The 14549-nt window shown below is 38.9% G+C and overlaps 1 protein-coding gene across 1 annotated transcript in view; it reads left to right on the forward strand.

Moving 5' to 3' along the window:
* The window catches only part of CDC42 (cell division cycle 42), a 31326-nt gene extending 17631 nt beyond the window's left edge, over positions 1–13695 (forward strand). Inside the window, exons 3-5 of the mRNA XM_007935680.2 lie at positions 7661–7770; positions 7884–8081; positions 13606–13695. Coding sequence (XP_007933871.1) covers positions 7661–7770; positions 7884–8081; positions 13606–13695 — 398 coding nt within the window. The remainder of the gene's footprint in view (positions 1–7660; positions 7771–7883; positions 8082–13605) is intronic.
* The last annotated feature ends 854 nt before the right edge of the window (positions 13696–14549 follow it).

Genomic DNA, 14549 nt, shown 5'->3' on the forward strand with positions numbered 1-14549 from the left:
CCCTCAACCTTGGGCTTCAGCTCTGCCTCTTGCTCCGGCGCACTGAAGCTAGAGGCCTCTCTTCACTCAGGCAGCTACTGGCTGCTGAGGCTAACAAGCCCAAGGTTGACAAATAAAATGGCACAGCCCTGATGTTACCAAACCATATGGCAGGCCATGAATTCAAGTCCATTGAAAGTTCCAAGGTTGGCAGAGCATGGCAGGCTGCTGAACAATGACACGGCTACGTGCAGGGTTCAAGTGTGCCATAAGCTGGAGATCATTCCCCAAAGCTTCTCCTTATATACAGGAAGCAGACCACATCCTTAGGGCAGCCACTCAGCTGCTCACAGTAGATTTCACCATGGAGTTAATTACCAGTTTCATCATGGGGAATACTACATCCAGCTGCCCAGCCACTCGACCAGGCCCAGCCATAGCCATGTTGTCACGCAAACTTAACTACCACAGTTTATGTACTTAGATGCTAACCAAAAGGTTGATAGTTGAGCCCACCCAGCGGAATCTCAGAAGAAAGATCTGATGATGTATTTCTGAAAGATCACAGCCATTGAAAACCTTATGAAGTGCACAGTTGTACTTTGTGCAGCACATGGGGTCACCACGAGGTGGAATTGACTTAATAGCAACTGATTTGTTACTGGTTAAGTATTAAATAAGGGTAGATTAACTGAAATTAAAAATAATAGGATTTGATTTATTTTGTATCTATATTAGTTCTATATCTTCTTAGAGTTAAAAGATATCACTAAGGAAACCGTTTTACCATTCCAGTTTGGGGGTTTTGAACTGTGGGGTAAAGGACCTAGTTTTACCCTAAGTAAGAAGGCCTTTGTCTTTGGCTCCAGAGACAGAGTCTTGGAGTAATTGGGGTCTCTTCATCTGGTATTTCCCAGACTACATCCGAAAGTTTGTATTTGTGAGTGGGGCCAAGCCAGACCCGAAAAGACTCACCTGGGAGGCTGATACCAAGTAGCCTCAGCAGCCGTGATTTAGCCTGTCATGCAGTACTGGCTGATAAAAGCCCTAAATGCTAAGGCTTGGATAACTTCCTGGTTCACAAGAACATCTGCTCTTGGGAGGCCAACACATCCTGCGTTGGGAACCCTCTCAGACTTTATCCTACATGTCTCTTAATTTGTATGCTTTTTGACTGTAATAAACCTGTGGTACTCAAAACCAAAAACCAGACTCACTGCCGTTGAGTCGATCCAACTCAAAGCAACCCCTCCTTGGGTTTCCGAGGTGGCATCTCGGCACAAGTAGATTGCCCAGTCTCTCTTCTGAGGAGTGGCTGGTGGGTGTGAACTGCCAGCCTTCTGGTTAGCAGACAGATGCCTTAGGTACTATGCCACCAGAGCTCCTAAGTGGTACTAAGTATTGTTTAAAAAAAAAAAAATGGTGTGTGTGTTTGTAAAGACTCTCAAAGAGATGGACTGACACAGTGGCTTCAGTGATAGGCTCAAGCATAGCAAGGATTCTGAGGATAATGCAGGACTGTGCAGTGTTTTGTTCTGCTGTACATACATTGTACACTATGAGTTGGAACTGACTTGATGGCACCTAACAACAACAACAAATATGGTATACGCTCCTTGAATCATGTGAGCTGTTCCAGTGGATAATTGAACCCGGTAGGAGCTAGCATGTCAGAAAGTAAGGATGTTGTGTGGACTTCTGAGCTTTAAGCCTAGAATCCTGAAGCAGTAATGGGAAACTAACCCCAAATTTTGGCTGGTAGGTCAGAAAATTGCGGTGTTGTGTGAATTCCCAAATTTGTAGCTGACATCTGTTTTACTTGGCAGACTGAAGGATGGTATTCTTTTAACTTACAGACTCCGACCTAGCTCTGGGTGGCTAGGGTCAGAGACAGAATGCTATGAGGGTGGCTGGTGATGAGGATGGATAATTGAAAGGTGAGGACTGGATCAGTCCCTTTATTTTGGGGATCGGATTCATGCTGATCCTTACTGAGTATCTTGTGAGCGGGATGAAATCACTATGGGCCAGAGTTCCTTTTTGGCAGACACTGGATACCTGAAGCTGTAGGCATCCAGAATGAGTTTTCTATCTTTGTACATAACAGGAGGTAGCTTATCTTTCTTTCTGTAGAGGGCTTAATCTCAGAATCCCTGTCTTCGCTTGTAGTCATGCCATTAACTCAGTTTTCTTTCTGCTAAAGCGTTCATGCCTGTGTTGGACTGGGTTCTCTAGAGAAACAAAAATCAGCAAAGCTTATATATATATATAAAGAGAGAGAGAAATTTATCTTAGGAAAATGGCTGACAAACGTATAGAGGCCGGCAAGTCCAAAGTCCCTGGAGCAAACGTCAGGCTGGAGGCTTTCCCTGGCTCCCGCAACCACAGGGGCCGAGAAGCTCAAGGCTGGCAGGCAGTACACCGGCTGTTGACTCCAATGAGTGACGGATCCAAGATCTCCAGGCCGAACTGTGGACTGCTCACTCACGGACAGTTGTAGACAGCAAATCAGAATCCTGATCCACAGAAGAATGTCTCTCTTCCTAGGATGTCCCTGGATATCCTGGAAGCAGGCCACACCCCTAGGGAAACTCCCCCTGAACAGATTGGCCACTCAGAACATAGTCATCCAATCCCATCATGGGAACAACCACACAGAACTGGGGTCCAGCCAAATTGACACACAGCTCCAACTATCACAATGCCTGTGAAGATGGCTTCTGACTTCCTTCCTTGCTTTGTTGTATTGTGTTCAGTGGCTGGTTTTATTCTGAATTCTTTTTAGTGTTTCTGTCTTGCCTCTGGCTTTAATTTTTACAGATATATTTAAACAATTTAAATAATACCATTTAAGGCCAAAGATTGGGCTCTGCCTTTGTCTGTGGTCAAAACACTAAATTCTTGCTAATGAGTCCTCACAGTTATCCCATGTGTAATTATCTCTCTACCAATAACTCCATTTTACTTCAAATTTTAAATGTTATTCCTTATCAAAAAGATGCAGATTTTGTTTACCATAACAACAACAACAACAAAAAAGAAAAAAACAAACTCACTGCCTTCCAGTGGATCCTGACTCATAGCTACCCCTCCTTGAGTTTCTGAGGTACTATCTCTATGGAAGTAGATTTTCGTTGGCCAGTTTTTTAAGAAGTAGGTTGCCAGGTCCTTCTTCTAGTCTGTCTTAGTCTGGAAACTCCACTGAAACTGGTCCACCATGAACGACCCTGTTGATGTTTGAAATACCTGGTAGCATAGCTTCCAGCATCACAGCAACATGCAAGCCACTACAGTAGGACAAACTGACAGAGTGGTGGATTTCTTATACATTGGCAATTGTTGTTTTAGAATGACTTTTCAGAAGATAGCTTCTCTCTTGATTTTTAATCATTGTAATCATCCCTCAGTCAAAATCTTGGACTTAGAAGCTAGATAGACCGGATAGCTTGGTTGCTTGCAACTTGCTTAACAGGAACTTAATTTCCTTGAAATACAAAATGTTTAAACCATTTTCTTCTTAGTGATGGTATGAAGATTGAATAATAGTAATGAATTTTAAAATGTATACACATGTGTAAAAGCTCAGGAGCTGTATACTTAAGAATTACATACCTGTTTTTAAAAAAGAAAAAACACAGGGACTGGGATATGTTTGGTGCCAACTTTGGTATGTGATACTTCAAAGCTCTAGTTGGTATTAGAGCTCAAGCAGTTTAGATTGAAAGAATGGTTCATGAGTTTGGCCAGTTTTGTTCTCTTTAAACCCACTGTTTAATTTTTAATCCCTGAGTAGTGAAAGTTTCACATTCAATTGTACACTTTTGAATTCCTTTTTACACTACCCCTAGTGTATCATCAGGAGCTCTGGTAGCATAGTGGCTAAAGCACTTAACTGCTAACCAGAAGGCTGGCGGTTCAAACCCACCAGCCACTCCTTGGAAGGAAGGTTGGGCAATCCTACTTCCGTAGTGATACTGCCTCGGAAACCCATGGAGGGGTCGCTGTGAGTCGGGGTGGACTCGACGGCACATAACAACAACAACAACAAAGTATATCATCATTATTCATTAGTAAGTATTTAATAAATGTTGGTGATACTGATGGTGATTTTGTTTTCTTCCTGGCTTCTCTTTTAGCCTTTATTTAATTTTTATATTACCCTGTGGCTACCCTTGTTGTTTAATTATGATATATGACATATTTCAATGGTAATAATAGTAACATCATACATTACTGTGTTTTGATAGCTCTCTTATATTCTTTTTTTTTTTTTTAAACATATTGTGCTTTAGGTGAAAGTTTAAACAGCAAATTAGTTTTCCATTCAGTAATTTATGCACAAGTTATTCTGTGACATTAGTTGTACTCTCCACAGTATGCCAGTGCCCTCACCCGTTCCACCCTGGGTTCCCAGTTTCCCTGCCCTTTCCTGCCACCTTGTCTGTTTTTAGGCAAATGTTGCAATTTTGATCTTGTATAACTGATTGTTCTAAGGAACACATTCCTCATGGGTGTTAACTTTATTTTATAGGCTAGTCTGTTATTTGGTTGAGAGGTGGCCTCTAGGAGTGGCTTTAGTTCCATGTTAGAAGGGTGACTTAGAGTAGTAGTCTTGGAGATTCCTCTGATTTCTGTCAGATCAGTAAGTCTGGTCTTTTTTTTTTCAAAGGAATTTGAGTTTTTTCTCCCTTTCTGCCCAGAACCCTCTATTGTGTCCTTGGTTGGGATGATCAGTAGTGGTAGCTGGGCACCATCTAGTTCTTCTGGTCTCAGGCTAGAGGAGGCTATGGTTCATGTGGCCATTAGTCATTTGGACTAATTGCGTCTTTGAGTCTGTGGTTTTCTTCGTTCTCTGTTGCTTTGACTGACAGTTGTATCTTAGATGGCTACTCTCATGCTTTTAAGACCCCACACACTGTTCACCAAACTAGTATGTATAACATTGTTTTTATGTTCTGTGTTAGGCCAGTTGATCTAGATGTTCCCTGAGACTGTGGTCCTTAGTCTTCAAGCCTAGTAACTCAGTCCCACAAATTGGTTGGTTATGTCTAAGTAGTTTCCATAGCTGTACTCCTTATGTATGCTGTTGTATATGAATATACATGCAGAACATACAAGTAGGTATATAGAAAAATCCACAGCCGTACCTGTATATGCACATGGGTGTAGTCCTGTACGACCTCCCACACCTACTTAGCATATATATCTACATATGTATCTACTCCCAAATTATTGTTATTGTTGCATGATTGTATATGGTATATTATTTACTGTATTGTTGTTGTTATGTGCCGTGGAGTTGGACTTGACTCAGTGACCCCTCCTTGGGTTTCTGAGGCAGTATCACTATGGAAGTAGATTGCTCCATCTTCCTTCTGAGGAGTGGCTGGTGGGTTTGAACCACCAACCTTCTGGTTTACAGTCAAATGCCTCAGGCAGTTATTTACTGTAGTAATTCTTTATTCTTGTATAACTCTCATTGTATTTCTTTGCCTTGGTTACAGGGTGCTGACTTCCCTCATATTGTGTATTGCCTTTCCCTTCATCAGAATTAAATGCTTCTAATTAGTGATTCTCCTTCCCTTCCCCTCCCATCCTTAGTAACTGTCAAAAAATGTTTCTTTCTTTGTTAACTTGTTAACATAATGGTTGTCTCATATAATATCTGGGAGCTCTGGTAGCATAGTGGCTAAGACACTTGCCTGCTAACCAGACGGCTGGCGGTTCAAACCCACCAGCCACTCCTCGGAAGGAAGGTTGGGCAATCCTACTTCCGTAGTGATACTGCCTCGGAAACCCAAGGAGGGGTCGCTATGAGTCGGGGCCGACTCGATGGCACATAACAACAACAACAACAACATATAATATCTGTCCTTTTGTGATTGACTTTTTTCACTCAGCATAATGTTCTCTAGATTCATCCATGTTGTGAGATGTCTTGTGGATTCACCATTATTCTTTATTGTTATGTGGTATTCCATTGTATATATGTACCAGAATTTGTTTATCCATTCACCCGTTAATGGTGCCTTACATTCTTAGAGTCTCCCTCAACACTGGTCAGAAATAATAATCACAAAATGATGAACTATCCTTTTAATACATAGGATTTCTGTAACTCAGTTTAGAAATTCCAGTGATAAATCCTTCTCTCATGTCTCCTCCTACTCCTGTAGTTTTGGAAATGTGTCTGGTTACTTTCAAAAAGATTACAGAATAGTTGCAAGAATATTACAAAGAATCCTCATATATCCTTAACAAGATTTGCCATTTGTTAAGATTTTGCTCCATTTGCTTTATTAATCTCTTTCTACATTATATATGTTATTATTAATATATTTTGTTGAACTATTTGAGAACAGGTTATATACACCATGACCCTTTAGCCTTGAATAAGTATATATTTCCTAAGGACAGGAACATTTTCTTACTAACCACAGTACAGTTATCAGTGTCAGGAAATTTAACATTGACATAGTACTTTTTTTTATCTGCTTTAACATTCATACTCCAGTTTTGTCAGTTGACCCAGTAAAGCCCTATTTTTGCCTCCTTTAGTACAGGATCATGTATTTCCTTTAGTTACCAAGTCTCTGTGATCTCCTTTAATTTGGATCAGTTTTTCAGCCTTTCATGACACTGTTTTTATAGAATACAGGGCCTGCCCTCACTTTACAAAATTTTCCTCATTTTGGATTTGGTTGGTGCTTCCTTATGATTAGATTCATGTTATTTATTTATTTTTGTTGGAATACTACATTAGTGATGTGTCTTTCTCAGAATGTAAATCCTGCCACTTAATAGTGATGATTATTTTGATCACTCAGCCAGATGTTGTCCAGTTTCTTCAGGGTCTTTATTTTTTTCCCTTTGGAACTTATGAACAGTCTGTAGGATGACACTTTAAGACTATACAGTTATTCTGCTGATCATCAAAACTTTCCCCACTTAGATTTAGCATCCACTAATTCTTGTCACATCAGTTTTTATAGGCATTCTTAGTTTCAGATACGCACAAAACTAAAAAATTGAGCCCTGGTGGTGCAGTCGTTAAAGCATTGGGCTGCTAACCAAAAGGTTATGTTGTAATGGATTTTGTCAGCTGAGTTTCCTTGAGATTTTGTTTCCTTGGATGGTTTCACTATGTTTGATTTTTAACCATTTCTTTAGCAGTAGTTTATTGTTAATTATTGTTGGGCTGCAGTTGGGCACATAGGTTGAAAACTATAAATTGGTAATACAGTAAAAGTCATGAAAGCCAGAACCTGTGTAAGGCGGAAACCTGTCAGAGAAGTAACACTCAAGTATTTTCCACTAATAGAGAACCATAGAAAAGTGTTAAGACTGCTTCCTGTTAAAGGCAGAAAACTTACGAGACCTGGAAGAACTGAGGCCAGTCCTGTTGTATTCTAGTTGTCGTAGGTTTTGCTGTAAAAACAAATAATTAAAAAGTAATTCATTGCTGTTCTCAGTGCTTGACATATTAAATTGAATTAGCTGAGTGAAAATATTGACCAGGTTTTACATTAAAATGGCATACCTTTTATTTGATAAGTATATTGTTTTTGTTCTGATAGTGATTAGTGTTCTGCTAAGCTGCATACTTAGTCTGTTGACTGACTCTAATGCTGTGAGGACATGAAGATTTAGTTGCTGACTTCTTTCCATCTTTTTCCCCTAGGGCAAGAGGATTATGACAGATTACGACCGCTGAGTTATCCACAGACAGATGTATTTCTAGTCTGTTTTTCAGTGGTCTCTCCATCCTCATTTGAAAATGTGAAAGAAAAGGTGAGTTGGTTAAATATTTTCTCCCTGAAAAAGGTTTTCTAGAACTTAAGTTGATCTGCTATAAATTGCTTTTGAGGATTGTGGATTAAAATTTGTAAATACCTTTTCTTTAGTGGGTACCTGAGATAACTCACCACTGTCCAAAGACTCCTTTCTTGCTTGTTGGGACCCAAATTGATCTCAGAGACGACCCTTCTACTATTGAGAAACTTGCCAAGAACAAACAGAAGCCTATCACCCCAGAGACTGCTGAAAAGTTGGCCCGTGACCTGAAGGCTGTCAAATATGTGGAGTGTTCTGCACTTACACAGGTGAGGACTGTTTGAAACACCATCTATTTGTTTACTGTTGATTAGATTCTTAGAGCATTGGAATATAAGGGTTATATCTAACAGTGGTCAGCAGTGCTCAAAAAAGGTGCCCAGGAAAACTGTGACCAGCTGCATAATGTATATTATTGCTTGTTGTTGTTGTTGTTGTTATGTGCCGTCGAGTCGGCCCCGACTCATAGCGACCCCTCCTTGGGTTTCCGAGGCAGTATCACTACGGAAGTAGGATTGCCCAACCTTCCTTCCGAGGAGTGGCTGGTGGGTTTGAACCGCCAGCCTTCTGGTTAGCAGTCAAGTGACTTAGCCACTATGCTACCAGAGCTCCCATATTATTGCTTGAGGTCTCTGTATTTATGGAAAAAAATTACTAGTCTCTAAGTAAGGGTCTTGGGTTCATAAGCTCCGATGTTATACTGAATGATATGCAGTGGTCAGGGATTGTGTTTAAACAAACAAACAAACAAACAAAAAACTATGGGAAAAGTCCAGATCAGTATAAATTTAACAAGAGAGAATGTGAGTAATTCTTTTTTTTTTTTTTAAAGAAGACTTAAATTTTCATGTGAATGTATCTGATCTTTTCTTACCAATTCTGACAATTGTTACTCTTTCTGGAGTAATTCAGCTGGGACAGGGAATTATTCATGATTACTGAGACTTCTGTGTAAGAAAGCTGCCTTGGCTGTTCTTCATAGTTATCAAGCATGCTTTGCATAGTGTCTCTGTTCCTTTGTTTTTGGAGATGTTCTTCTATAGCCCTCATTTTTGGTCTGCCCAATTCTGAATGATTTAATTGGGACACTTGTCTTAGTTTGATGGGACATTAAATTCTGGGAACAGGAGAACAATATAAAAGTATTTAGAGTGAGAGTTGTAACTGACTTGTGTGATAATAATCCCCACCTTCATGGTATTACCAGTTCCTTCCTTTGAGTACTGTTCTTGGGACAAAGGAAAGTATTAAAGTAATTAGCATAGAATCTTTATATTCTGTTGGTGCTTCGAAGGTTGAATAATGAGTAAACCTGCTTTGTGCAGGGATGAAGGGTAGAGATTTCTAATAATTATATTAAATTCCCCTATAATTGTTATGCTTACTTTTTTTGGTAATTATACTTTTTTATTTATTTTGTTTTTTTAATACCATTGGAGTCTTGATTATATGTATACTAAGGCAAATGATGTGTATAATTACATATTATGTATGCATTAGGTATTTAGTATATAGAACCTAGTGCATAATTTAAGAACTTCCGATTTAGTGCTTGGTTGAGTATTTAAAGATAAACTTTTATGCTTAACTGGATATTTCACAGGATAATTTCAAGGCCTAATACCAGTAATTTAAAAACATGCTTCCAAGCCTAGTTTGTCTTGGCAACAACATAAAGCAGGTAATTTTTTTTTTTTTGGCTTTAACAAGCAGATTTATTCCGTCACAGTTTGTTGTTACTGTTAGGTGTCGAGTTAGTTCCAACTCATAGTGATGCCATGTACAGCAGAACCAAACACAGTCCTATGCCTTCCTCACAGTTGCTGCATTGCCTGAGCCCATCGTTGCAGCCACTGTGTTAATCCATCTCATTGAGGGTCTTCCCCCTTTTCGTTGACCTTCTACTTTACCAAGCATGATATCCTTGTCTCAGGACTGGTCCCTTCTGATGACATGACCAAAGTACATGAGACAGTCTTGACATTCTTACAAAGCAGATGTTTTAAAAGTTTAGAAGAATTTACCCCTTCACACACAAAGCACTGAATATTGTGCTTTTCTCTGATGTTTTGATGCTGTCATCAGAAAAATATGGGTGGTGTGTTTTAGGAGAGGTAGATAGATGTGGAGCAGCATGTCAGATTTGAAGTAACTCTCTCTGTCTCTGTCGCATACCTTGGTTCCCTAGATATGGAATGTCTTTAGGGAAGTAAAGGCAAGTAGGCCATGTGGACCCAAGTTAAAAGTCCCTGTTGAAGCTTATTTTATGTATGACTGGATTCTTCTATATAAGATTTTTACAACGTGAACAGTTTTATATAGGAAGTCACTTTGCTGAGACTAGGATGTTAAAAAGGGCTATTTTAGCAAGTGTATTTTTTGTACCAGATTTTGAAGTTTGAAGAGGCAAAAGAAGAAAGGATAGAAAATGAGGTCTGTGGTTGTGTTTGAGAGGTAGAATTTTTAGGATTCTAGATTCCGTTTGTTGACTCCTCTAAAACTAAACTATATGTCAACAAATAATAGGTAAAGCAAAGCTTAGTTTTATTTTATAGGATATTTATTGATCTTTGTCCACGATAAGCAAGGAATAATTTGCTTCTTGTTAAGGGATACTCTGGTTTCTAATGGTTCTTCCCCTCTTTTTTTCTTATAAAATGTATTTTCCTTTTTGCTCTCTTCTCCTTTTTATATTTGTTTGTTCCTAGATGTGTAGAAAAAATTTCAGAGGAACTTTAACTTTTGTTTAACTTTTCTACTTTGTAAATGACATAGAAAGAAGAAAACTTTTCATTTTGAATTTTAAAAAAGTACATACTCCCACTCCTCACTTACTGAGACGGTTAGGTTCCAAAGCCCAGGTCGTTGTGTGAAATCGATGGTATGTGAAAATGGAGGATGACTGCTACATCATTACATAACTTCCAGGCCACTGAGAATCATGGCCCAGCCACGTTGACACGTAACTTTAGTCATTACAGCCATTGTTACTCTCACCTTGGCGTTTGTTACTGCCAGACACATGTCGTTAAAATAGTCAGATAGTAGATTTTTAAAAATTATTGTTGTAAAAACGAAATGTTGGATTAGGAGAGAGTTGATAAGTGAGGAACTAGGTGTATTGCTATTTCTCATTTATTTTGTATCTAATGGAATGTATGAATATCAGTCCCCTGGGATGCTGTGGTGGGAATAGAGTGGTGGTAGGAGGATATTTGATCCAGGGTGGTCTAGGACTGGCAGTTGTTACTGGAACTGTGTTCTGGGACTTTTGGACACAGTTTACTTGGGATGAAACTGACCTAAAGAACATGTGAAACTTTTTTGGGTCGTAAACCTGTGGCTTCAGATTTAGATGAGTTTAGGTGAGTCTATAGACCTGGGCCCAAAGTACCACTACTGCTGAGTCACCCTGTCACATTGGAGTTTCTGGCTGTGGTGTAAGTGTATTTCTGCATCTTAACCTCTATAGATCTGAAAATAGTCTTTGTTTTCACTCCATGCTTATGCTCTAATACCCATGCAGACATCTTAAAGCACTGGATTGCTTGCTAAAACTCATTCTAGGACCCCATTCTTTGTTTTTCTATGACTTGGGTGGTGGTTACTTGCTTTAATAACATTACTGAATAACTGAAGTGTATGCTGTTTCTAGAGTCTGTTTAAACTCCTCTTACTTGATACTGCTAAGTAATTAACGCTTACTCTAAATGTCTGAACATTTTTCTTGTGAGATAAGTTAACTCTGAAATCCTGATTTAATCCCATCCAGATATGTTGTTGAACCTAGAAACATGTAGCATGCCTGTTAGTCTGCTATTTGTGTCCTTCAGTTATTCAGGGGCTGAATTCACATAAGCTTGAAATTGTAGTAGATTTGTTTCCAAAATGTATATGCCATTCTTATTAGGAGAAATACTGGGGAATTCCACAAGGTTTAATTATCCAGTTACTCTGTCTATCCAAATACATATTTAAGGTTTACGTTTTTTTTTCCCTCTTGGCATTATTTTAATTAAAATGTGGTAATGTTAGTGCTGTTTTTATTTCAGAGGTCAACATATACTGCATTTTCATAAAAATTGCTTTCTTGCACAGCTAACCTTTTTTGAGGTAGGAAATCTCTGTTGAATTTTTTACTTTCCCAGTAATGAGTTTAAGATAAAGCTTTCTGGAATTTCTATTTCTTGACGTACATTGCTTCTGTGAATTCAGCCTATTTGATCCGGACTGCTATTTGTATCTGCTAGTCTTTCTAATCCTCTAACCTGGCTGCTATTCTCTCTCCTCCCCTCTGTCTTATAGAGAGGTCTGAAGAATGTGTTTGATGAGGCTATCCTAGCTGCCCTCGAGCCTCCGGAAACTCAACCCAAAAGGAAGTGCTGTATATTCTAAACTGTTTCTCCTTTCCCTCTTTGCTGCTGCTTCCTGTCCCACTACTGTAGAAATATCGTTTAAAAACGAAGGAATAAAACCATCCTGTTTGAAAGCCTCTGCGTCTTTTTACTCACCATCTTAGAGCAACCTCTGTATTAGTTTTTGGGCAAGAATGCAATACCTTATAGAATATTTTTTGTGATCAGGAGTCAAATTGGACATGTTTTTCTTTCTGCTGCTTGAGTTGCCTGATGCTCAGAGCTTTTTGGTCTGGATTACTATTGCAAAAGGGAACTTGGTCTGGCATTAAGAATGTCCTCTTGGAGAAAATAAGAAGAGTTTTTAAATATTTCTAGATCTTAGTTCTAGATGGAGAAAATAACACTAACATCATTTTACTCTTATGATTGATTGTTAATTGTAATTGCATGACAAACTTTCATGGAAAAAAGGTGACCTGCTAGTAGAGCTGTAATGGGGAAGGGAGGATTCTTTTTTGGTTTTCCTTTGTGCAGTGAAACTTTGTGTTGCTGTTGCTTTGGCTGTCTGTGCTCTGGTGGAGTATTTGTCAGTCTGGGGTGGGGAAGATACTGATGTATATGTGCTTTATGAGATGATTTGTTACATTATCTTTTAAGAATAGCATCCATTTTAACAGTTGACTTAAGGTTTGTTAATGTTGAGATGTAAAGCTACCACCTTATATTTTCCTGCTTCTGATTTTATTGTTGTGAGGGAAACATACAATTGTGGTTACCTTAAAATTTTGAAATTAAAAAAATACAATTGTTTGTATAAAATGCCTGATGAAGCCTTCTTCCTGTTGCACGGACTGGCTCTAGTTTTACATTTGTACCAGGTACCCACATTTTTGCTTCCTTAAATCCCTTTGGCTCTGTCTGATTGTTGGGATAAAGGGAGTTCAAAGTGAATATCTTACATACAGCCACCATAATCACTCTCTCCATTCTTTGCCTGTGCCTTCCATGTAATAAAGTTGCTACTCTCCTGCTGATCCTCAGTCCTGTTCCATATCCAGCCGTTTCATTTGAATGCAGAGCTGCTTTACTTGTTTTCATGTAAAATGTTTCAGCAGCACATTACAAAACTTATATTGAATGAGCAAATGACACATGTGCTTGTTTGCTTCTTATGACATACATCAGTCTGCAAAAGCTTTCTCAGAGGACCACTGTCTCACTTATGAATATCTACTCCTCTTCTGCTGAATTGTTGGACCCTTCCTGTGCTCTGCCTGGACAAAACTTAGTGAAGTGAGATTACTGTGTTGAGATTCATGGTGTTTTTTAACGTTTCATAATTTGCCGTCTCTTGGAGATTTGAATGTTTTTTAATTGATCTTCATCTTTATACTGAAAATCAGACTGCCCATTTTTTCTTTCTACCCCTTTTCAGAAAGGCCTAAAGAATGTATTTGATGAAGCAATATTGGCTGCCCTGGAGCCTCCAGAACCGAAGAAGAGCCGCAGGTGTGTGCTGCTATGAACATCTCTCCAGAGCCCTTTCTGCACAGCTGGTGTCGGCATCATACTAAAAGCAATGTTTAAATCAAACTAAAGATTAAAAATTAAAATTCGTTTTTGCAATAATGACAAATGCCCTGCACCCACCCCCATGCACTCGTGTGAGACAAGGCCCATAGGTATGGCCCCCTTCCCCCTCCCAGTACTAGTTAATTTTGAGTAATTGTGTATTGTCAGTAAAGTGATCAGTACTAGGTTTTGTTTTGTTTAAAAGAAAATTTTTTTTTTTTTTTTTAAAGAAAAAAGCAAGGCATGCTTGTTGTTGACTCTGTAACAGACTAATTTGAATTGTTGAAGCTGCTCCCTGGTTCCACTCTGGAGAGTAATCTGGGACATTTTAGGTTGTTTTTTTTTTTCCCCTTCCCTTCTTGGGGGGAGTGTGTGGGGAGTTCGTTTTATTAGTCTTGTTTTTGTTTTTTAATCATTAACCAGTGGACAGCCCTTGAAGGAGGAGGACGGATTGATTTCACATTCCACTTCTTAGATCTAATTTAGAAACCTGTTCCCCAACCTGGTGCTCTTAGGAAGGAGTAGAGTAAATGCCTCATTTAAGAACATACTCCTTTTTGAAAGTTGCCTTTCTCTCCACCCTTGAGTAGGTCCAGTATTTGATGAAACTCATGAAAGTGGGTGGAACCTGTATTGCCCCTCCTCTTTTCTAGGATGCACTATATATGTGACTGTGACTTTCAAGGAAATTTGTTTGCCATTTGCTGATTCTTTTTGGAAGTTATTTTTTGAACTTCTTTTACTGATAAGTGAAGAAAAGTATTGCACCTTCTGAAATACACCAAATGAATTGAGTTCATAATTAAA

Source organism: Orycteropus afer, unplaced genomic scaffold, assembly GCF_000298275.1.
Source record: "Orycteropus afer afer isolate SDZICR_OR568_19922 unplaced genomic scaffold, OryAfe1.0 scaffold00031, whole genome shotgun sequence".
NCBI lineage: Eukaryota > Metazoa > Chordata > Mammalia > Tubulidentata > Orycteropodidae > Orycteropus > Orycteropus afer.